This window comes from Pseudophryne corroboree, chromosome 4 (genome assembly GCF_028390025.1).
Source record: "Pseudophryne corroboree isolate aPseCor3 chromosome 4, aPseCor3.hap2, whole genome shotgun sequence".
In the NCBI taxonomy this organism is placed as follows: domain Eukaryota; kingdom Metazoa; phylum Chordata; class Amphibia; order Anura; family Myobatrachidae; genus Pseudophryne; species Pseudophryne corroboree.
The window spans coordinates 609,656,598-609,682,531 of NC_086447.1; the positions used below are offsets into that span (position 1 = coordinate 609,656,598).

Consider the following 25,934-nt stretch of genomic DNA (forward strand, 5'->3'; position numbering starts at 1 on the left):
TATATTAAAAACGTGTCTTTTTAAAAAAAAACATATGCATAAACAAACTGCAGCATTGGCAACTCAGTAACCCTATTAGATCAATTATGTTGGCTACCTAAGACACACTGTGCCCCTCAGACAGGATTAAACTGGACAAACCTCTTACAACACAAGCTACCACTGCTGAAATACCTGACATGGTGTACTACTGGGTTGGGCTACACAAACCAGGTTTAAAGAAAGTCTAGACCACTACATTTAGACGTTACTTATTCCCTCGCTTGGGTATCTAATGTCTTGTGAGATGCAGTGTATAATTATAGAAAATTAATCAGGCCTAGATTGTCATTTAGCCCCCCTGGTTTTAACGTGTTTAATCTGTGTACCCACACTGACTCTAGTTGTAAGAGTTTTTTGCCCCTGTTCCCCCCTCGGGCTGACTCTGAGACATGGTGAATAATCCGCGTTTTAAGGTGCACAATTTTATCGAGAGTATACATTGATTGACGCAGATTTCAATATTGTGATAACTATATGCACATAAGCACTTTACTGGCCAAGTGGTCAGCATACACTGAGGTATGTTTTGTAAGCACTGTACGTACTGACAATCTGTAGTTTTTTGTTTACAGTGTTTCCATGGTCGCATCGGAGGGTTCCCGCGACGTCACTTCCTGGTTACGCTGACGCGAGCGGAAGCGCCGGGCGGAGGCTCCGACGAGCGGCCAGCTGGAAACGCTGGGAAGATTGCATGCACGTGAAAGGGGGGTTAGTAAGGGGAATGGTATTTAAGCACTGTTTAATGCACTGTCACTTTATCCTGAAGAAGGGGAACTGGTCCCCGAAACGTTGATGCCACTTTTGTCTAATACACTTTGATTGCACAGTCTCCGAGTGCCGCCTCTTTTTTCTACTGCTATATATATATATATTTTTTTTTTTTTGTCTGTTACTCTTACTAATTTGCGTTGTTCCTATCTACAAAATTTTAAGAAGCACCACCGATTGTATACTGTATAGAATAATTGAGAGTTTATGGTTTGATGTTGCTTGGTTAGTTTATGATTTTGGTACTATCATTTATTTTACTGATGTGGATTCAATCCCTCCTTTTACATTTTTCAAACCCAGCCTGTAACATGGCAGTTGGGAACTGATAAGCTGGTCTTAAAGGCTTAAGGTGTGTACACACGGTGAGATTTGCTATGCCTGATTTTGACTATGCGATTTCCCTTGACCTCCCCCAGAGCCCAGATAACACAGATAGGACAGATTTTGACTATCTGTGCTTGAGATTTTTTCTATGTAAGATTTTGACTAAGTGCCAATTTTGCCTATACTTTGTACTAGACTGTACACTAGATAGACAAGATTGACTTGCCTGCACAGTCTATCTAGCCTTACGATACTGACCCCACGGGAGCATGCATCGGGATCGAATCTGTATCGCAAGCTGCCTAATACCTTGAGATGTGCACTAACTTTACTTAAGATTTTGACTATATAGTAAAAATCTTACATATTTATCTCACCGTGTGTACACACCTTTAGTACATAGACCCCTAAGTGTGGTGCTGTGAAGGATACATTAAAAACAAATGTGTTCATTACATGAGACGTAACTTGACATTTCACTGGCTGTTATGTTCCTCACAGAGCTCCATTTTTGGAGTTCCCAAAACGGCTGTTACTATCAGTGGCCATACACATAATTTTATGTTTGTGTTTTTTTTCCTTTGATGTTTAATCCACAGAATTTCAAGCAGCCTAAAAGTCACTGATGTTTATCTCCAATGTAGCTTACAACGTTACATAATATACATCTTAAGTAAATGTTTTCGTCATAAATCATAAACTTTCATAGTGTAGTGACACTATTGTATTTAGATGCTATGGGGTACATTTTTAAGGTGGGCATTTTTATTTTTTTATTTTTATTTTTTTAGACCTGGTGAGGTCTATACACCAAAACTGGGGTATACAACGTGATATGAGCAAATGTGTATGTGGACAAATCTGTACAAGAAAATACAGAAATAGTCAACCACTGCGCTCTGGGCGGCTGCAGTTGTGTAGAACCCTGGTGTCACCCAACACCTTACAACACGAACAATGGAAAAAAATGAGAACTACCTCAACCGCGCTCAGCTTAATGAAGTCCACTTGAATGTATTGACCGTTCAGAAGTCTGTCAGTTCCAAACAAAAAAAGAGAGGAGATCGTCTTCCAATCTTTTTTGTATATATACACCTAGTCCATAGGATGGTGAAATTCCCACTGGGATAGTCCAAAGTCCCTCAAAAAAAGAATAGAAGAACAATATCGTGTAGTATGTCCTAGATTCAGGGACGATCAGTATTTCTAGATTCTGTGATTAGTCACGATGGTTCGTACCGTACTCACGTCTACAAAGGAAGAGTTTCCACTCATAAAGGTTTCTTTATGGGTCCAAACTTCTCCTAGCTGGATGGATTGGGATTCGGTCTCCTTTCAAATCCTCCCAAAGTGATCCCAAAATGTAAAAGAACTCAGAATATATCCAATAATCACGTAATGGTATCTTTTAACCGTGGTTTAGACGTTCAAATAGATAAACTTAAATGTCAGAGTATAAATGGGCAAGCGTACCCCACTTACAGTCTTCAAAGGAGATGTTAAGCCCGTAGCGGTTTCTTTTTCCACTCCCTGCCCAGGAAGTGGACTTCCACCGTCAGAAACTTCCAATCTCCTGAATTATGTATCGTTGTGCCGCCAAAACATGCCCTTATTGCAGTGCCATAGTATAGTCAAATGGGCACACTTTGTATTCAACTCCAGTTCAGGTTTGTAGGGATGATTCAGTCACACGGACCTCAGCATACAGAGAAGGGACGTTGCTCAGCGGCTGCTGCGGTACCAGAAGCCGGTCTATCACACAGACCCGCTTCTCCTCTCCCTGATGATGATCTGATCAGTGCACACGTATCCAATTCTCGCGAGATTTTCAACATGATTCACAGGGATGCGGTCAACATCCCGCTGGACGGGATCCCCGCTGTCGAAATACCGACGCCGGAATCCCGACCGCCACAATCCCGACATATTCTCCCTCCGTGGGTGTCCACGACACCCATAGAGGGAGAATATAATAGTGTGCCGAGCGAAGCGAGCCCGCTAGGGGCTGCATTCCGCTCGCCATCCCTTTCGGGATTGTGTGGTCTGGATTCCGGTGTCAGTATTTCGACCGCCGGGGATCCTGTCCAGCGGGATTACGTACTGATCCCGATTCGCACATAGGGGTAAATCTACTAACCTCTGCGCTTTTTTTAGAACTGGTGATGTTACCCATAGCAACCGATCAGATTCTATGTATTATCTTCTAGACGCAACTAGATAAATGTTAAGTAGAATCTGATTGGTTGCTATGGGCAACATCACCAGTTCTAAAAAAAAAAAGCTCCCACGTTAGTAAATTTACCCCTATGTGTGAATCATGTTGAATCTTGTACAGATTTGTCCACATACACATTTGCTCATATCACGTTGTATACCCCAGTTTGGTGCACCACAGATCTAGCCACACCAATCGTTCCGCCGGAGACTTTTTCCCAAAATATACATCTTAGTCATGTTGCCAGTGCAACAAAAGTACAATACAAGGGTATATGGACTAGTGCTGCTGACATTTTAAGTACTTCTGTGCTTGTCTTAAATTGCTAATCTGGATACAAAAGGCAAAATATACTAATGTTTAATCTCCAACTTTATACAAATTCCTTAGCCACAAAAGTATTAATCTAATGGGCCTGATACACTGTGAACATCTCTATATGTAGCTTGGATGGCAAGAAGAGTACTTAAAGTACGGGAATCGCTTTTTGTGGTTAAGCGTCTAAATCACACTAAGCGTCCTGCGCCATATGGTGCAACAATTTTTTGTTCTTTGCTCCTCTCTGAGGCGTTCTAGTACAGTTTGTTTTTGGGTTTGATTTATTATTTAAAAATTTATGAACCTGTACTGTACATTTTTTGTTTCTCTTAAGGTGGGACATTGAGGATTTATGCCGACAGTCTAAGACCAAATATCCCATACAAAACAATCTTGTTGTCAACAAATGATACAGCTGATTTTGCCGTTGTAGAAGCACTCGAGAAGTATGGGATGGAGAAGGAAAATCCTAGGGACTTCTGCATTGCTGTGGTGAGGAAAAGCTGCTTTCTCTGTACTTTATACATATTATTTAGAATTCTTTGCATCCTATGGGGTAAATAGAAAGCTTTTACAATTAATGGGGCTAATTCCACATTCTGTGTTTCCAGGCATGAAGTTAAGTAAGCCTCTAACTGGCCTGGTAACCCATTTTTATTTTTGGTTCTATTTTTGCTAATGAAAATACAGATTTAATACTCGTATAAAACGGTCTTCCTTTTGTAGCTCAAGTTCTGAGCAGCATGGACCTACTCTCACTGGCAAAGGGTAGCATACTTTGTTTTTTTTCAGGGTCCTACACCCCTGCCAGTATAAATATTGTATGTGAAGCCTGAGGGGAAGCGCGCCATTACAGGGGGTGGAGCTTCTTCCTCAGGCAGCCAGCACACTTGTCGGCGCCATTTCCTCCCAGCGGCAGAAGGGGAAGACACGCTGATCCTCCTCTCCACGTCTGAACAAGTATCAGGGGGAAAAAAGGGGGGGGGGGGGGGCGAGTGTAATATTTAGGTGCTTAAACCTATTATTGACAATATATAAGCACTTGAAAGGTCTCTGTGTATAAAAGACGATACACAGGGATTTTTTAATTTGGCGCTGAGCTGTGAGCTGGCAATTCCTTTCTGTGTTCCTCTGACAGATTTTACTGTGGGTCTGTCTCCAGTAGCCCCCCGGAGTGTCGGTGGTGTGATTTTGCACGCGTGTGACATGTCTGAGGCAGGGAGCTCTTCCCCTGACTAAGCTATTTTAGGGACACAAGGATGTAATGTGGTGGCGCTGCCGTCGCAGCACAAGCCTGAGTGGGTGGAAGAATTACGTGATAGTGTGAGTCATATTAGTAGGAGATTAGATAGATCTGAGTCTCATGCAGAAAACTGGAGAAAAGCCGTTGAAGACGTAATTTTTAATAATCCTGCCTTTTCATCCACGGGGGACCCCTCTGGTTCCCAAAAAAGGTAATTCGCACAAGTAGTACAGAATGATACCGACACAGACTTTGATTCCTGTGTCGACCAGGGGAATTGATCCAAAATTAGCAAAAAGCATTCAATACATGATTGTTGCTATAATGGAAGTGTTAGAGCAGGCATGTCCAAACTGCGGCCCTCCAGCTGTTGTGAAACTATATATCCCAGCATGCCCTGACACAGTTTTGATGTCGGAGAATGCTAAAGCTGTGTCAGGGCATGCTGGGATGTGTAGTTTCTCAACAGCTGGAGGGCCGCAGTTTGGACATGCCTGAGTTAGAGGTTACAGAGCCCCTCCCTTACCACAGGAGAAAGCTTACTTTAATAAAGAAAAGAAACCTGATGTAACTTTCCCTCCATCTTATGAACTGGACAGACTCTTCGAAGGAGTCTGGACAAACCCTGAAAAGAAATTCCAGATTCCCAAAAGAATTCAGGCAGCTTATCTCTTTCCGATTCCATGCCAGAGTATTCCAGTGGGACCTATTGGACAAGTGGTCCGGATCGCATCTACGCATGCATCAGAGGATTATCCTGTCGACAAAATCCAGAATTTCACTCCTGTGATGGCTACACCGTTCTCATCTCCTAGAGTGACGCAGGTTCGGGATTCAAGTCTGGATCCTGGTGACCACGGATGCAAGTCTCCGAGGCTGGGGAGCAGTCACGCAAGGGGAAAACTTCCAAGGAAGATGGTCAAGTCAGGAAGCCTGTCTTCACATAAACATTCTGGAGTTAAGAGCCGTTTACAACGGCCTTCTACAAGCAATGCATCTTCTTCAAGATCAACCCATACAGATCCAGTCAGACAATGTAACAGCAGTGGCGTACATAAACCGTCAGGGCGGAACGAAAAGCAGAGCGGCATTGACAGAGGTGACAAATATTCTCCTCTGGGCAGAAAGACATGCAAGAGCTCCATCAGCAATTTTCATTCCGGGAGTGGACAACTGGGAAGCGGACTTCCCCAGCAGACACGATCTCCACCCAGGAGAATGGGGCCTCCACCAAGAAGTCTTCGCAGAGGTGACATGTCGTTGGGGAGTTTCTCAAGTAGACATGATGGCATCTCGTCTCAACAAGAAGCTTCAGAGATATTGTTCCAGGTTGAGAGACCTGCAAGCAATAGCAGTGGATGCACTAGTGACCCAGTGGGTGTTTCAGACGGTGTACGTGTTTCCTCCACTTCCACTAATACCAAAAGTTCTCAAGATCATAGGAAAAACAAGGGTTCGAGCGATCCTCATTGTCCCAGACTGGCCAAGGAGGACTTGGTATCCAGATCTTCAGGAGGTAATCATAGAAGATCCTCAGCCTCTTTGCGACGACCTGCTTCGGCAGGGGCTGTGCGTGTATCAAGACTTACTGCGGCTACGTTTGACGGCATGGCTGTTGAACGCCGGATCCTAGCCCGAAAGGGTATTCCCAAGGAAGTCATTCCCACGCTTATTCAGGCCAGGAAAGGAGTAACGTCTAGACATTACCACCGTATTTGGAGAAAATATGTATCTTGGTGTGAACGGAAGTATTTGTTAGGACGTTTTCTCCAATTTCTTCAGGCAGGTGTGGATGCAGGCTTAAGATTGGGTTCAATCAAGGTCTAAATTTCAGCTTTGTCCATTTTCTTTCAGAAACAATTGGCTTCTCTTCCGGAAGTTCAGACGTTCGTGAAGGGGGTTCTGCACATCCAATCTCCGTTTGTGCCTCCTACGGCACCATGGGATCTTAATGTGATGTTGCAGTTCCTTAAATCAGATTGGTTTGAACCTCTCCAAGAGGTCGAGTTAAAGTTTCTCACTTGGAAAGTGGTCATGCTGTTGGCCTTGGCATCCGCAAGGCGGGTGTCTGAGTCAGAGGACTTGTCTCACAAGAGCCCTTATTTGATCTTCCATGAAGATAGGGCTGAGCTAAGAACTCGTCAGCAATTTCTTCCTAAGGTGGTTTCTTCTTTCCATGTGAACCAACCTATTGTGGTGCCAGTGGCTACTGACACTTCAGCTGTTTCGAAGTCTCTTGATGTGGTCAGAGCTTTGAGAATTTATGTCACGAGAGCTGCTCGGATAAGGAAAATAGAGGCACTGTTTGTCCTTTATGTTCCCAACAGGATTGGTTGCCCTGCTTCTAAGCAGACGATTGCGCGCTGGATCAGATGCACGATTCAGCACGCTCATTCCACGGCAGGATTGCCGGTATCGAATTCGGTGAATGCCCATTCTACAAGAAGGGTGGGCGCCTCTTGGGCGGCTGCCCGGGGGGTCTCAGCATTGCAGCTTTGCCAATCTGTTACTTGGTCAGGGGCAATCACATTTGCAAAGTTTTACAAGTTTGACACCTTGGCCGCTGATGACCTAAAGTTTGGTCAATCGGTTCTGCAGGAACATCCGCACTCTCCCGCCCGTACTGGAGCTTTTGGTATAACCCCATGGTACTGAAATGGACCCTAGCATCCTATAGGACAGGGCTGGCCAACCCGGTCCTCGAGCTCTACCAACAGTACATGTTTTCCAGGCCTCCTGGAGATCTGTAGAATTGTCAGTTAGGAATGAATGCAGCACATCTTAATTAGTAATGACTTCACCTGTGTACTAGCTAGGTAGTCTAGAAAATGTGACCTGTTGGTAGATCTCGAGGACTGGTTTGGCCAGCCCTGCTCTAGGACGTATGAGAAAACAGGATTTTAATACCTACAGGTAAATCCTTTTCTCCTAGTCCGTAGAGGATGCTGGGCGCCCAGCCCAGTGCGTACTTTACCTGCAGTAGTTAATGTTATAGTTACATAAGTGTTGTGTTAAATTTTCAGCACGTTGCTGAAATGGTCATGCTCGTTGACATAAGTTATGTTGAATGCCATGTTGTACGACATGGTTGAAGTGTGAGCTGGTATGAATCTCACCACTAGCTTTAAAGTAAATCCTTTCTCGAATTGTCCGTCTCCCTGGGCACAGTTCCTGTACTGAGGTCTGGAGGAGGGGCATAGAGGGAGGAGCCAGTTCACACTGAAAAGTCTTAAAGTGCCCATGGCTCCTGCGGAACCGTCTATACCCCATGGTACTGAAATGGACCCCCAGCATCCTCTACGGACTAGGAGAAAAGGATTTACCGGTAGGTATTAAAATCCTGTTTTTATTTATATAGTGCTCTTTCCCCAACAGGACTCACAGCGCTTTACAGACATCAAAAACAATTCACATAATACAGAAGATTTAAGTAATACAGCAATAGATAATCCACACAGGCATAAAAGAAAACCTTAAGCTCACATTTGCATAGTACATATATATTTCCACTTAGAACAGCTGTCTAAAGTTTTAATCATGCAATGTAAGTTGGAATAGTCTGCAATATTGTTTACCTAGCAATACTTCAGTAAAAACAGTTGGAATAGTCTGCAATATTGTTTACCTAGTAATACTTCAGTAAAAGCAGTTGGAATAGTCTGCAAATATTGTTTACCTATTAATACTTCAGTAAAAATAGTTGGAATAGTTTGCAATATTGTTTACCTAGTAATACTTCTGTAAAACCGTTGTAAAATAGTCTGCAATCTTGTTTACCTAGTAATACTTCAGTAAAAGCAGTTGGAATAGTCTGCAGTATTGTTTACCTAGTAATACTTCAGTAAAAACAGTTGGAATAGTGTGCAATATTGTTTACCTAGTCATACTTCAGTAAAAGCAGTTGGAATAGTCTGCAATATTGTTTACCTGTTGATGAGAAGGGGAGAGGAGGAGTCAATTTGCAATCGATATCATAGAAGGATTCGTTAGTACGTATATTCCAATGATGATCACATAAAAAATAAACACAATAATATAGTGTAGTTCTGTAAAATAGAAGCTTAGTAGCACCCTTGATTGCAGAAGAAATAAGATGGGTGTATAATAAGTCCCAATCCGGTTACAAGATCCTTCCTTCCTTTCACAGCATCCAAGGTGTAGAGAGAGTAGATTTTAACAGACTCTTACATGTATGCTTACTTGTAACAAGTAGATATGAATCATATAAAGGTTTCTTTAGGACTTCTTTAGCATCCTCACTGGATGTAGATGAAGATCAGTATCCCTCACGATATGGATGTGAAACCAAAACAAATGGGACTGTATTAAAAGCCCAAAGTATGTATTCTTTTAAAAAAAATTACACACCTAAAAATATTTTGGACAGACAACCGTACTGTAAAGATGTTATGTACAATCCACTAGAAGATGTAACCCAGGTATCAATATGTGTAGTGGGTACAGTTTACGGATATAGATTGTCTGCCAAAAACACAAAAACGGTATCTACGCATTTCGACGCACTGCAGTGTCTTTGTTAAGATAACAACAGTGTGTTAAGCTACCAACAATGGAAGACAAAATCAATACCTATCCATTGTCAACAAATAATATCAGTCAATTAAAAATTGCATGGACTCCATTAGTGGACATAGTGAACCGGGATCCGGTCTGAAGATCGACAGTGTCTAGGTCGATTATGTTTAGGTCGACCACTATAGGTCGACAGTCACTAGGTCGACATGGATGGAAGGTCGACAGGGTTTCTAGGTCGACATGTGCTAGGTCGACAGGTCTAAAGGTCGACATGAGTTTTTCACATTTTTATTTTTTATTTTTTCATACTTAACGATCCACGTGGACTACGATTGGAACGGTAAAGTGTGCCAAGCGAAGGCACCATGCCCGAAGCATGGCGAGCGAAGCGGTGCACTAATTTGGGATCCCGGTCACTTTACGAAGAAAACGACATAATAAAAAAAAAATCCTCATGTCGACCTTTAGACCTGTCGACCTAGCACATGTCGACCTAGAAACCCTGTCGACCTTCCATCCATGTCGAACTAGTGACTGTCGACCTATAATGGTCGACCTAAACATTGTCGACCTAGATACTGTCGATAAAACGAACCACACCCATTGAACCAATAATAAGTATTACCATACACCAACATTATAATGTTTCAACCTATCGTGTAATAAAGATAAGTATATCATACCTCTGATGTCGAAACTGCTCTTCTGCAGTTGGTTAATCTGAAACAACAACTCCCATAATGCACTTGAAAGATATTTATGCTCCTGTCGTTGCTTAGCAACCAACAACGGGAGCCAATGGTCTAATACCATGATGCCCCTCTCTAGAATGAATAACCAATCAAGATTATAGTGATTAATAACCAGCAAGACGCCAGAGCCACGTTATAGGTCCGGCATCAAACTTCCGATCTCATGATACGGTAACGTGACATCCAAAATAAAGACGTCACGCGACCGGTTACCATAGGGACAGTCCGCATTCTGATGGTAAAACTATGAACATACGGAAATAACAGAGACCAAATCGCGGTCACGTGACATCTGACGTAATGACGTCACACGACCGGTTGCTATGGAGACGGCCCGCTGTAACTGGGCTGTATTATGCTGGGCTGACATAGAATGAGTCGCAGCCATGTAATGACGTCACACGACCTCCACCATCGTGATAAAACCTATGTTATTTCCAAAATAATAATGTGGTACATTTTTATTATTATGACGCAACACACATATAGTGGCCAGTTTTTGTGTAAACGTTTTATCACGGTGTCTCGGACTCTAAAGGCCCGTTCAATAGAACGGCCGATATATCGGCCAGTGTGAACGGCTGATATATCGCGGGTCCGTCGGCCAGTGTGTACGGGCGATATGTCTGTGAACTCCTTCGTTCACAGACATATTGCGCCTGCCCTGCAGCACAGCCGACGGCCAATATATCTACCGATACATTGGCGCATCACTGTGTGTGTATGGGCAACCAACCGACCGCCCGTACACATGCTGCAGCAGCCGGCGGTAATTGACAACTGAACTGGGCGGAAGTGTTTACATGCCTGCCCAGTTCATGACCTCAGTCCCCGATGGTTCGGGCAGTGTGTATGCACAGCACGCTGTCCGATCCGTCCATAGTTATATCTGCAGATCAATTGATCTGCAGATATATCTATCAGTGTGTACCCACCATAAGCCATTCAATGTCTAGCTTATTCAACTGCTTGTGCTTCAGCGGAAGAAAATGGATAACTCCACTGTCATGCCATTTTCACGAGCTGGAGTCTAGTTTCCCCTTCAACAGGGGCAGTATGGTTTGCATTGCTGCTTCATGGCACTGGGCTTATGGGTTTGTCGCACCGCTGCCCTGGCAGTGTGGAGTTTGAGTGTTCTTCCAATGCTTGCTTAGAGGTGCTCCTGCAATCCACAAATAGCTCAGCCAGCATCTGATCCACCCCGGCTTAGAACCATGGAGTGTTCGGCTTTCGAGTTTGCAGTTTTCCTTGTGTATGGCACATTGCATTGAGGATTCTCAGCTGCGTGCAGGCCGCTAACATTTTATGTCTTATCAAGGTCAGTTGGAGGTCCAGATTTGGAAGAGGAGGAAAGCGAGTTACTGTTTGGGACGGTTCTTCCCAAAGGCAAGAATTTGTTTTTTTCAGGTCAGGGATTGCAAATCTCCTTATTGTGGTTGCCAGTCCCTTACCTGCGTGGACTTGGATACCCAAGTGGAAACAGGTCCTTTCAAGTGTTGTCTTCCTTTTTTCCTAATGTTATTCAGATGGCTTATGTACGCCAGATAGACTGTTTTCTATTCCTCATATGTTTGCGTCTCTTCTGACAGTCCATGAATCCCAGGAGGAACAGTATTCTTAGGTGGATGTCTGTATCGTGATACTGAATCCTACTGTTCCTTGGAAATGCGTCCTTTTTTTGGGGTGTTCGGTTTGGTCCTCCGTTAGATGCTATTGCCCATAAAGGGTTTTTGATCGTTCTGGCCAGTTTTACATTCTCGTACAAGAAAAAAATAGTATGGCTGTTGCACTAATTTAGAATTATTGTTACCAAGCACTTGATTAAAGCTGAATTAAAATACACAACTTTCGAGTAAAAATAAATCGGTATCTAAAATTTTTTTTTTGTATTATTCACATATAAAATTTCAGACACAATTGACACGCATAAGTATAGAAACAAATAGATAAACTCACCTTTGTGAAGCACCCAATGTTATAATCTTTAGTTCGATTTAAGAAGGAAAGTCTGTGTATGTATATGTGTGTGTGTGTAATAAATATATATATATATATATATATATATATATAAATAAAATCTCTACACACACAGGTCCATAAATATTGGGACATCGACACAATTCTCATATTTTGGGCTCTATACACCACCACAATGGATTTGAAATGACACAAACAAGTTGTGTTTTAACTACAGACTTTCCGCTTTCATTTGAGGGTATTTACATCCAAATCAGGTGAACTGTGTAGGAATTACAATGGTTTCTATATGTGCCTCCCACTTTTTAAGGGACCAAAGTAATGGGACAAACTAAACAATCCTAAATCAAACTAATTGAGCCTGTTGTTAGTCTTCTTCTTATTGCTTGCTATCTTGGAGAGGGTTTTCCTCCTCAGCACTGCTCATAGCAGGGGTATATGGCAGACAAGATGAAGGCTGTTAAGTCCAAGGGTGCTACGACTGCAGTACTTTTTTTTTTTTTTTACCTGTGCTCAGTATCAGGTTAAACTACCAAGTAGACAGTAGGACTCTGGCATTATGCGCGGTCTCTCGGAGGGGTCCTGGTGACGTGCAGGCACTAAGAGGGGCTGTTGCTGAGCAGGCATGGGCTTGGGCTGTTCGGTCGCTGATTTGGTGCAGCAGTTCGGGCTTCAACTGCAACAGTTTCGGAAGAGTAAGGAAAGATTTCAGAGAATGTGGTCTTTTCGGAGGGTGTGCGTTTGGATTCTTCCTAGGTGATACAGCATTGAGGACCTCATGATTGGTGGCTGTCAGTCCCTTGACTGCATGCACCCTTTGAAGCATCTGCTCAAGGCGGTGATCACTTTTCTTGCTTCATCTTATTTTTCTCTGGCTGGGTCCACAGGTTATCCACAGGATAACATTGGGATATGCCGGAGCGACAGCAGAAATGGCACCAAATGGTCACAAACTTCTGGCCTCCCAGGATGCATTGGGGCTTCACCATATAATCCCGCCCACTGACTCAGTCAAATCAGTTTTTTGTTTGGTGCGGCAGGAGCCGGACCTTGGTCACAGGGCTGCTGTTAATAAAGCAGCCTGAAACTTTTATTATGTTATTTTTATAGTCTTACTATGTTTTTTGAGTGACCTTTCTTAACAGCGTCTTAAACGCATATTAGAAAGAGTCGCTCCAACAACTCCCCACCGGGTCGCAACAACGCTGTGTCGGATGTTCTAGCAGGTCCAGCAGACGTAACCAGGCTGTGGCCGGAGCATGGGGGGAAGATAAGTCTATGGATTTCCTCTTACTAGGGGGGTCCGGACACAGCTACACTGCTTTTGGTGGAGACTACAAACTGTGTTGATGCGCCGAACACACTCTGGTGCGACAGCGCTACGCTCTAGGGATCATAGGCGCCAGGACTGGGTTGAGGCCGCGATCCTTAAAGTTTAAGTCAATGGGGGGAATCAGACGCTCTTCTGGCCGCCCCTCCCCCAAGTACATGACCAGTTTCCGCGCGTCTCTCGTCCATGAACTGAATGACCTCACTTCCGTCTTAGACGCTACCACGAGGGTACTCGGTCGCAGCTTAGACGCCGCGGTTGTGTACACTAGAGATTGCCGGACCGAGTCGCAGGCCTTAGCGTCTGCATACACGGGGCATTTCACTGAGCGTCTGTGTCCGTTAGTGAGCGTCCGTGTCTTGCATCAGTTATCAGAAGGGTGTCAGGATTCTGTAACTTTGTCTGTCCCCGGAGGGGGCACTAGTGGGTCAGTGTAGGAGTGATAGAGGAAACGGGGAAACTGACGAAAAGTTCCGCGCATGTGCGCTTGATATTATCACACAGGGATAACAGATGACAGGAACAATGAATAATTTAATCCGATAAATTAATATTTCAAAAGTCACTGGTAACAAATGAGCAATGAAGATGAACTTGTAACTTGATATAAATGATGAGGCAATAATGAAATCAGATGCAGCAAATGAAACTCCGATATATAACAAATAGCAATCAAAGCACACAGTCTCTGTAGAAGCACACGTCTTTAAGCCAAGCAAGGCCCTAGCAGGAGACAGTTCTAACACAGCAAGTTGTTAAGTGCTGAATGCAATGCTAGATGCTGGTAATCAGGTGCACAGGCTGAGTAATGGAAGAACACCTGAAGAAAGTCTCTTACTGCAAGCTGTTGTGGCAAACTGTGGCTGGAGTTCATAGCAAACTGAAGACTGAAGAATAACAACAAGGAAACCACTGGAAACCGGAACCAGGAGAACTTGTACACCGAATGTGACTCGTAGGAAAGCTGGAATGGATGCTGGTACTTGTAGTTACACAGGAACACTGGAACAGGGAAACAACTTGGAAATGCCAGAAATAGGAGATTGCTGGAAACAAAGGATTGAAGACTGGAACCTGGAACTGGAAACTGGAACGGCTGGGACCTGTAGTTCCACATGTCCAATACACAGGAGTATCTCTGCAGACAGAGGACTGCAAACAGGAGACGCCTGTTCACAGAATGTGACGTGTTGTCCAAGGCGATGAGACTGAGCCAGGAACTGGAGTTTATACCTCTTGGTCTGTGATGATTGGATGTTGCATCTGTGAGAACACACCCTGCTGGATTGGGTGTTCAGATCAGCTGTGAGTTAGCTGAAGCACTGTGTACTTCAGGCTGCAGTAGACTGAAAACTGGAACTGAACTGAACTGCTGGAACCTGTAGTTCCACAGTAGTGATGCGATGGAGAATGCAGATTCCTGACAGAGGGCAGTGTACACCAGTAGCGTCTGAATCCACTCAGCGTCTTGCGAGCGTATTTGTTTGGATATGGAAGTGTGGTGAGTCTCCCTGTATCCCGCTCTATGGAAGAAGGGTATACAGTACTAAATATTCTCTCTACTTGTTAGTATGAATTGTTAATTTTAGTACATATTGCATAAGAGATCTGTATATTACTGTTGTTTCTGCATGTTATGTTTGAAATAAAAAAAATAACAGTTAAAAACAGAAGTACAATTTTCCTACTTACTTGTAAGTTGTTATGGGGGGTTGTATTCTCATATCACAATGTTTAATGCCTTAACATGTGACTGACTGCTAGTATGTGTGCTGACTTATGTCGTCAGTCCTGTTCTGACCCTCAATTCAGGTGCACGGTTGTGGTCAGATTGATCTCACTTCTATATATCCATATATAGGTGATTTTCAGTCACAAATTGTGTAGTCATAAACAGAATATTACCATGTCTGTGAGCGGCAAAAGTGACGAGAATTTATCAGGCACTCCTACATCCCTAACATGTTTATCTTGTTAAACAGGGTTAATTGGTGTATGTCAGTTGGTCACTTATGAGGGGTTGTGTACGAACTGTGTTGCTTTTCAGCAAAGTAAAAAACAGGAATTGGTTCAACAACCAGCAGAGCCACCATGGAGTATGTTCGCAAAGACTTTGTCTTCAATAGCGGACAGGTTAACTCTGGCAGCACCACCCCAGGGGTTAGGTTACACTATTAACCCATACATGCAGCTCCCTTCCTACGGGTTGGTTCCAGTAGCCTCTACAAGTAACCAAGGGACGGGTAAGACTAAGACAGATGCGTCTGTGGCAGACTACACAAGATGATACAGTATATTCAAATACTCCGTATGATGATCAGTCGCAGAGTTTTAGTTCAGAGGATGTAGCTGAACTTATAGATGCTATGTAGGCTGTTCTCTCTTTGGAATAGTCAGCCAAAACAGTGTCAAAATCTAAAGCACCTGTGTTTAAATGAACAAAGACAGTTAAAACTGAATTTCCAGCGTCAGATGAGCTGACGGAAATGATGGCAGAGTCTTGGGCGACGCCCAGTAAAAAGTATAAGATTCCGAAAAGATGGGATTCTTATTATCCATTTCCAGCTGCGGATTGTTCGAAAAGAGAGGTTCCTCCAAAAGTAGATGCACATTTACTGCGACTTGTGCATAAATCTGCTTTACCACTGTCATCTACCTCACTAAATGATGTCACAGACAGAAGGGTAGATAGCTTCTTGAAAAATATATTTTCTCTCTCAGGAGCAGTGGTAAGACCTGCTATGGCTTCGGCCTGGATAGCAAAGGCAATGGGCGAATGGCTAGAGAAACTAGAGAATGGCCTCTCTCCTCCTAATAGGGAGCAAGAGTATAATTTAAGCCGTTTAAGGCAATCTGCCCAATACTTGGAAGAAGCAGCAATTTATATGGGTACAATTGCTTCTAAAGCTTCAGCCTTGACAGTAGCCGCTCGTAGAGCAGTTTGGCTACGTACCTGGAAAGCAGATGCTGAATCCAAGAAAGAATTGGAAGCATTGCCTTTCATTGATAATATATTGTTTGGAAAACAATTGTCTGATATTCTAGAATCGGAAGCTGAATCGAAGAAGGTCAGCTTTCCGGCTAGTTATAACCCTAAGACTAAGGGTTCAAAGTTTCGGCCATTTCGATGGCAAGGCAAAGCGAAAGCTAAAGAGGAGTCTAAGCAACCCCAGTCCAATAGATCGGCCAGGGGTAGGAAGCAATGGGCTAGTAGAAAGCCAGCTTCCAAGCCTGAACAGAAACCATCAGCCTGAAGAGACGGACCTCCGCCTGGAGGACTCCAGGGTTGGGGGCCGACTCCTTCATTTTGCACACATATGGCAACAGTCGACAACAGATGCTTGGGTGCAGAAGGTGGTATCTCAGGGGTATGGGTTCCCATTCAGGAGGCAGCCTCCTCAAAGATTTTTTTGCACCAGCCCGTCTCGTATAGAGTCGAAGGCCAATGCCCTGCAAGAAGCAGTCCAAAAATTACTGCAGTCAGGTGTGATTGCCCCAGTACCTCCATCACAAAGGGGACAGGGGTTTTACTCCAATCTATTTCTGATTCAGAAGCCAAATGGGTCATTTCGACCAATTCTCAATCTCAAAATGTTAAACAAATACATTTGGATTCCAAGGTTCCACATGGAGACATTATGCTCCATAATGTTGGCTATGGAACCGGGAGATTACATAGTATCTCTGGATGTACAGGATGCTTACCTACATGTGCCTATAGCATGGTCTCATCAGTGTTACCTCAGGTTTTCCATCCTCCAGGAACATTTTCAGTTCCAAGCCTTGCCGTTCGGGCTAGCAGGGTGTTTACCAAAATTATGGTGGTTATGGCAGCTTATCTCCGCAAACAGGGAATAAGAATATTCCCATACCTCGACGACCTGTTAATCCTAGCACATTCGCAGGAGTTACTTTTGAGCCGTCTTCAACAGACTGTAGTTTGTTTAGAGACACGGGTGGCTCATAAATTGGGAAAAGTCGTCTCTGAATCCGTCACAGCGGATGGTTCATTTAGGGGCCATATTGGATTCAGGTCTACAGAAAGTTTTCTTACCAGAGAAAAAGATAGTCAAGGTGCAGGAAGCGTTGCACACTCAGACAATGTCAGTCCATGCAGCAATGCGACTGTTGGGTCTGATGGTATCAACCTTCGACATGGTGGAATATGCGCAATTCCACTCCAGACCTTTACAGCATCTTATTCTGAACAGATGGAACGGAAATCATCAGACGATAAAAATTAAGATTTTAAACCTACCGGTAAATCTTTTTCTCGTAGTTCGTAGAGGATGCTGGGGACTCCGTAAGGACCATGGGGATAGACTGGCTCCGCAGGAGACATGGGCACTTTAAGAAAGACTTTAGGTCTGGGTATGCACTGGCTCCTCCCTCCATGCCCCTCCTCCAGACCTCAGTTAGAGAAACTGTGCCCAGAGGAGATGGACAGCACGAGGAAAGGATTTTTGTTAATCCAAGGGCAAGATTCATACAAGCCACACCAATCACACCGTATAACTTGTGTATCTATTAAACAGTTAACAGTATGAAAAAACAACATAGCATCAGTCCAACCTGATGAAACTATAACATAACCCTTATGTAAGCAAAACTATATACAAGTCTCGCAGAAGTAGTCCGCACTTGGGACGGGCGCCCAGCATCCTCTACGGACTACGAGAAAAAGATTTACCGGTAGGTTTAAAATCTTATTTTCTCTAACGTCCTAGAGGATGCTGGGGACTCCGTAAGGACCATGGGGATTATACCAAAGCTCCCAAACGGGCGGGAGAGTGCGGATAACTCTGCAGCACCGATTGAGCAAACAGGAGGTCCTCCTCAGCCAGGGTATCAAACTTATAGAACTTTGCAAAGGTGTTTGAACCCGACCAAGTAGCAGCAGTGCCGAGGCCCCTCAGACAGCCGCCCAAGACGAGCCCACCTTCCTAGTGGAATGGGCCTTGACCGATTTTGGTAACGGCAATCCTGCCGTTGAATGCGCCTGCTGAACCGTATTACAGATCCAGCGAGCAATAGCCTGCTTCGAAGCAGGGGCGCCAACCTTGTTGGCTGCATATAGGACAAACAGTGCTTCTGTTTTCCTGACTCTAGCCGTTCTGGCCACATAAATTTTTCAAAGCCCTGGCTACATCAAGGGACTAGGAATCCTCCAAATCTTGTGTAGCCACAGGCACCACAATAGGTTCGGTCATATGAAAAGATGACACCACCTTAGGCAAGAATTGAGGACGGGTCCGCAATTCCGCCCTATCCATATGGAAAACCAGATAGGGGCTTTTATGAGACAAAGCCGCCAATTCCGACACTCGCCTAGCCGAAGCCAAGGCTAATAACATTACCACCTTCCAAGTGAGATATTTTAACTCCACCGTTTGAAGTGGTTCAAACCAGTGCGACTTAAGGAAACTCAACACCACGTTAAGGTCCCAAGGCGCCACCGGAGGTATAAAAGGAGGCTGAATATGCAGCATTCCCTTCACAAAAGTCTGTACTTCTGGGAGAGAAGCCAATTCTTTTTGAAAGAAAATGGATAAGGCCGAAATCTGAACCTTAACGGAGCCTAATTTTAGGCCCAAATTCACTCCAGTCTGTAGGAAGTGAAGGAAACGGCCCAGATGGAATACTTTCGTAGGAGCATTCCTGGCCTCACACCAAGAAACATATATTCGCATATACGGTGATAATGTTTAGCTGTCACGTCCGTCCTAGCCTTTATCAGAGTAGGAAAGACCTCATCCGGAATTCCCTTTTCCGCTAGGATCCGGCTTTCAACCGCCATGCCGTCAAACGCAGCCGCGGTAAGTCTTGGAACAGACATGGCCCCTGTTGTAACAGGTCCTGTCGTAGAGGAAGAGGCCATGGATCTTCTGTGAGCATTTCCAGCAGATCCGGATACCAGGTCCTTCGTGGCCAATCTGGAACAATGAGAATTGTTCTCACTCACCTTTTTCTTATTATTCTCAACACCTTGGGTATGAGAGGAAGAGGAGGAAACACATAGACCGACTGGAACACCCACGGTGTCACTAGGGCATCTACTGCTACCGCCTGAGGGTCTTTTGATTTGGCGCAATACCTCTGTAGCTTTTTGTTGAGGCGGGATGCCATCATGTCTATCTGGGGCAGTCCCAACTGACTTGCAATCTGTGCGAAGACTTCCAGATGAAGTCCCCACTCCCCTGGATGCAGGTCGTGTCTGCTGAGGAAGTCTGCTTCCCAGTTGTCCACTCCCGGAATGAACACTGCTGATAGTGCGCTTACATGATTTTCCGCCCAGCGAAGAATCTTGGTGGCTTCCGTCATTGCCACTCTGCTCCTTGTGCCGCCTTGGCGGTTTACATGAGCCACTGCGGTGATGTTGTCTGACTGGATCAGAACTGGTTGGTCGCGAAGCAAGTTCTCCGCTTGACGTAGGGCGTTGTATATGGCCCTCAGTTCCAGGATGTTGATGTGAAGACAAGTCTCTTGACTTGTCCAAAGTCCTTGGAAGTTTCTTCCCTGTGTGACTGCTCCCCACCCTCTGAGGCTCGCGTTTGTGGTCACCAGGATCCAATCCTGAATGCCGCACCTGCGTCCTTCCAAAAGGTGAGCACTCTTCAGCCACCACAGGAGAGATACCCTGTACCTGGGGGACAGGGTGATCAGTTGATGAATTTGTAGATGTGACCCGGACCACTTGTCCAATAGGTCCCATTGGAAAGTCCTTGCATGGAACCTGCCAAAGGGAATGGCTTCGTATGTTGCCACCATTTTTCCCAGGACTTGAGTGCAATGATGCACAGACACTTATTTTGGCTTCAATAGGTTCTTGACTAGAGTCATGAGTTCCTGAGCTTTTTCTATCGGGAGAAAAACCCTTTTTCTGGTCTGTGTCCAGAATCATGCCAAAGAAGGTCAGACGAGTCGTAGGAACCAGCTGTGACTTCGGGATATTAAGAATACAGCCGTGTTGCTGTAACACCTTCAATGAAAGTGAGACGCTGTTCAGTAACTTCTCTCGTGATCTCGCTTTTATGAGGAGATCGTCCAAGTATGGGATAATTGTGACACCCTGCTTGCGCAGGAGCACCATCATTTCCGCTATTACCTTGGTGAAAATCCTCGGGTCCGTGGAAAGCCCAAACGGCAACGTCTGACATTGGTAATGACAATCCTGTACCGCAAATCTCAGGTACGCCTGGTGAGGTGGATAAATGGGGACATGAAGGTATGCATCCTTTATGTCCAGAGATACCATAAAATCCCCCCCTTCCAGGCTGGCGATGACCGCTCTGAGCGATTCCATCTTGAACTTGAACCGTTTTAAGTATAGGTTCAGGGATTTTAAATTCAATATGGGTTTGACCGAACCGTCCGGTTTCGGAACTACAAACAGGGTTGAATAGTATCCTTTCCCTCTCTGAAGCAGGGGAACTTCGACCACCACTTGTTGAAGACACAATTTGTGAATAGCATTTAACACTATCTCCCTTTCTAGGGGAGAAGTCGGTAGAGCCGATTTGAAAAACCGGCGAGGAGGCACATCTTCGAATTCCAGCTTGTATCCCTGAGAAACAATTTCTATTGCCCAGGGATCCACCTGTAAGTGAACCCAGATGTGGCTGAAAAGTCGAAGACGTGCCCCCACTATGGCGGACTCCCACAGCGGAGCCCCAGCGTCATGCGGTGGATTTTGCAGAGGCCGGTGAGGACTTCTGTACCTAGGAACTAGCTGTGCTGTGCAGCTTTTTACCTCTGCCCTTACCTCTGGCAAGAAAGGACGATCCACGTACTCTTTTGCTTTGATAATGTGGCGCTTTCTTAGGTTGTGAGGGAACATAAGGCAAAAAATTCGATTTACCTGCCGTAGCAGTGGAGACCAGGTCCGAGAGACCTTCCCCAAACAATTCCTCACCCTTGTAAGGTAAAACCTCCATATGTCTTTTTGAGTCGGCATCACCTGTCCATTGCCGGGTCCAGAGGACTCGTCTAGCAGAGATTGACATAGCGTTTAATCTGGAACCCAGTAAACTAATGTCTCTTTGAGCATCTCTCATATATAAGACAGCATCCTTTATATGGCCTAGGGTCAATAAAATGGTATCCTTATCTAGGGTCTCAATCTCCGCCGATAAGGAATCTGTCCATGCTGCTACCGCGCTACAAACCCAGGCCGACGCAATTGCCGGTCTGAGTAATGTACCAGAATGTGTGTAAATGGATTTCAAGGTAACCTCCTGCTTGCGGTCAGCAGGATTCTTGAGGGTAGCCGTATCTTGGGATGGCAGCGGTATCTGTTTTGACAAGCGTGTCAACGCTTTGTCCACCTTAGGGGAGGATTCCCACCGTATCCTGTCCGTAGGCGGGAAAGGATACTCCATAAGAATCCTTTTGGGAATCTTTTTCGTTTTTTGTCTGGAGATTCCCACGCTTTTTCACATAATTCGTTCAACTCATGTGAGGAGGGAAAAGTTACCTCAGGCTTCTTTCCCTTATACATGTGTACCCTCGTGTCACACTTCTTTTATTGCAATAATCATATATCGAATACATAATACACTTTTGGCTGTAACTTTGCATCATCGTAGTTGACACTGGAGTCCGAATCCGTGTCGGTATCAGTGTCTGCTATTTGGGATAGTGGGCGCTTCTGAGACCCTGAAGGTCCCGGCGACATAGGGACAGACATGGGTTCACTCCCTGACTGTTCCTTAGCTTCAGCTTTGTCTAATCTTTTGTGCAATAAGTTCACACTAGCACTTAAAACATTCCACATATCCATCCAGTCAGGTGTCAGCACCGCCGGCGGAGACCTCACATTCATACGCTCCCCCTCCTCCCTAGGTGAGCCTTCTACATCAGACATGTCGACACAGGCATACCGACACACCACACACAGGGAACCTCTTATCTGAAGATAGTTTCCCCACCAGGCCCTTTGGAGAGACAGAGAGAGAGAGTATGCCAGCACACACCCCAGCGCTATATGACCCTGGAAAAAAAACAGTAAATGTTTATCCAGTAGCGCTGTTTATACTTTATATCCGCCAAATTTGTGCCCCCCCCCCCTCTTAAAACCCCTCTATAATTGTGTATAAGCAGGGGAGAGTCCAGGGAGCTTCCTCTCAGCGTTTTGCTGTGGAGAAAAATTGCGCTGGTGAGTGCTGAGGGAGAAGCCCCGCCCCCTCGGCGGCGGGCTTCCGCCCGCTCAAAATTCCTGAAAACTGGCGGGGGCTCTGTTATATACATGTACAGTGCCCATCTGTACATGTATATACTTATTTTGCCAATGGAGAGGTTTTATTGCTGACCAGGGTGCCCCCCCTGCGCCCTGCACCCTTACAGTGACTGCGGTGTGTGAGGTGTATGGGAGCAATGGTGCACAGCTTTACTGCTGTGCGTTACCTCAGTGAAGATCATGAAGTCTTCTGCCGCATCTGAAGTCTTCTTTTCTTCTCATACTCAACCGGCTTCTATCTTCCGGCTCTGCGGGGAGGACGGCGGCGCGGCTCTGGGACGGACGGCGACGGTGAGACCTGCGTACTAATACCTCTGGAGCTAATGGTGTCCAGTAGCCTAAGAAACAGAGCCTTGAAACTCACAGAAGTAGGTCTGTTTCTCTCTCCTCAGTCCCTCGATGCAGGGAGTCTGTTGCCAGCAGGCTCCCTGAAAATAAAAAACCTAACAAATATACTTTCTGACAGGAAGCTCAGGAGAGCTCCCTGTAGTGCACCTATCTCCTCTGGGCACTGCATCAAACTGAGGTCTGGAGGAGGGGCATGGAGGGAGGAGCCAGTGCACACCCAGACCTAAAGTCTTTCTTAAAGTGCCCATGTCTCCTGCGGAGCCCGTCTATCCCCATGGTCCTTACGGAGTCCCCAGCATCCTCTAGGATGTTAGAGAAAAACGGATGATAAAGTTTCCTGTAAATGTAAAAAGGTCTCTAGCGTGGTGGCTACAGACAGACCATTTAAACAAGGGGAGACCCTTTTGTATAAAAGAATGGCAAGTCCTGACAACAGATGCAAGGCTGGGGTGCGGTACTCGGAAGCCTTTGGTTCCAGGAAAAATGGACCGTAAGGGAAAGTCGCCTGCCAATAAATCTGTTGGAAATAAGGGCCATTTATATGGCTCTAGTTCAGGTTAAAGGACAGTCTGCAAGGAAGACCGGTCCAGATTCGCTCAGACAATGCGACAGCAGTAGCGTACCTCAATCATCAGGGAGGAACTCACAGCAAGAGACTGATGGAGGAAGTATCTCCCATTCTAAGATGGGCAGAACTCCATCTCCCAGCATTGTCAGTAGTGTTTGTCCCAGGTGTACTGAACTGGGAAGCGGATTTTCTCAGTCGACACACCATTCAGGAAACCGAATGGGCATTACACCCAGAAGTGTTAAAGACAATAGTGAACGGATGGGGTCTACCGGAGATAGATCTCATGGCGTTTCATCTAAACAACAAGGTTCCAAGGTACGGATCAAGAACAAAGGATCTTGGAGCGGTCCTTGTAGATGCACTGTCAGTAGAATGGAAATTTCATCTGGCGTATCTGTTCCCTCCAATATCTCTGTTACCCAGAGTAGTGAGAAAAATAAAGCAAGCAAAGTGAGCCATAATTCTAATAGCTCCAGCTTGGCCAAGAAGGCATTGGTACACAGATCTACTGAGAATGTCCGTGGAAGCACTGATACTGCTCCCTCAACGTCCAGATCTGCCAATTCAGGGTCCTTGTTGTCACAGCCATCTGGATCATTTGTCTTTGACGGCGTGGCTGTTGAAACCTCTATCTTAGAAGCTAGAGGATTTTCAAAACAAGTAATCCAAACTATGCTTAGAGCAAGAAAGCCTTCTTCAGCTCGTGTTTATCATCGAATATGGCAAGCCTATATTCATTGGTGTACTGAAAAAAGTTTGAATCCAAGATCTTTTAAAGTATCCAGGATTTTGGATTTCCTTCAAGCAGGATTGGATAAGGGTTTGAAAGTAGCTTCCTTGAGAGTTCAAGTATCAGAGTTAACTGTATGGTTTCAGCGTAAGATTGCTGATTTACATGATGTACGTTGTTTCTTTCTTTCAGGGAGTTGTGCATATTCAACCTCCATTTGTTCCTCCTGAAGCTCCCTGGGATTTGAATCTAGTTCTTAGATTTCTACAGGGACCTCCCTGAACCACTTAAGAGAGCAGATCTTAAATGGTTAACGACTAAAGTACTTTTTTTTTTACTGGCAATGGCGTCAGCCAGAAGAGTGTCAGATTTAGGAGCATTATCGTGTAAATCTCCTTTCCTAAGTATTTTCCAGATAGAGCAGTTCTCAGAACTAAGAGTGTCAGATTTAGGAGCATTATCGTGTAAATCTCCTTTCCTAAGTATTTTCCAGATAGAGCAGTTCTCAGAACTAGATCTGGTTATCTTCCGAAGGTGGTTTAAAAGTTTCACCTTAATGAAGAGATTGTAGTCCCAGCTTTTCAGGTATCGGGACTTTCTGCTGGAGAAGCGTCTCTGGACGTAGTCTGAGCATTAAGAATCTACATAGTTCGTACTAGTGCCATCAGAAAAACAGATTCTCTCTTCATCCTCTACGGATTTCATAGAAGAGGATGGCCTGCTAGTAAACAGACACTGGCAAGTTGGCTCCGAATGGTAATATCAGAAGCTTATTCTCATGCAGATCTCCCTACTCTGGCTAATGTCTCTGTTCACTCTACACGTAAGGTAGGTCCTTCATGGGCAGCACAACAGGGCGCTTCAGCAGAACAGCTTTGTAAGGCAGCCACATGGTCTTCCATAAACACATTCATCAGACATTATTCCTTGGATACTTTTGCCTCTCATGACACAGACTTCGGGCGAAAGGTCCTCCCGTGTAATCAGGCGTGTCCCCACCACTAAAACTGGCTTTGGGAATCCCAGTGTTATCCTGTGGATAACCTGTGGACCCAGCCAGAGAAATAGACGTTATGGTAAGAACTTACCCTTGATAACGTAATTTCTCTTATGTCCTCAGGTATCCACAGGGGTCCCCTGACGCACCTGATTTGAGGATCTTGACAATCACTAAACCTCTTCCCTCTTTTATGGAAGGGTTTGCATGTGTGTTCTTATCGCCTAAATAGGTTTCTACCTGATGCTCCTGCCTAATCGCTGTGGAAAGAACTGATTTGACTGAGTCAGTGGGCGGGATTATATGGTGAAGCCCCGATGCATCCTGGGAGGCCAGAAAGCTCGTGACCGTTTGGTGCCATTTCCGCTGTCGCTCCGGCATATCCCAATGTTATCCTGTGGATACCTGTGGACATAAGAGAAATTACGTTATCAACGGTAAGTTCTTACCATAACGTCTATTTCGGATCTTATTGAGGAGGTCACTGCAAATAAGAATTATTCTGTCCCTCACAAATTCTTTATTATCTTCCGGCGAATCATGTG

General features: G+C 44.9%; 1 protein-coding gene across 21 annotated transcripts in view; it reads left to right on the forward strand.

The window, feature by feature from the left end:
- The window catches only part of AFDN (afadin, adherens junction formation factor), an 866,421-nt gene that overhangs the window by 327,460 nt on the left and 513,027 nt on the right, over positions 1-25,934 (forward strand). For all 21 annotated transcript variants that reach the window (XM_063917625.1, XM_063917611.1, XM_063917620.1 and 18 more), the window contains exon 6: positions 4,005-4,162. In XM_063917625.1, coding sequence (XP_063773695.1) covers positions 4,005-4,162 — 158 coding nt within the window. The remainder of the gene's footprint in view (positions 1-4,004; positions 4,163-25,934) is intronic.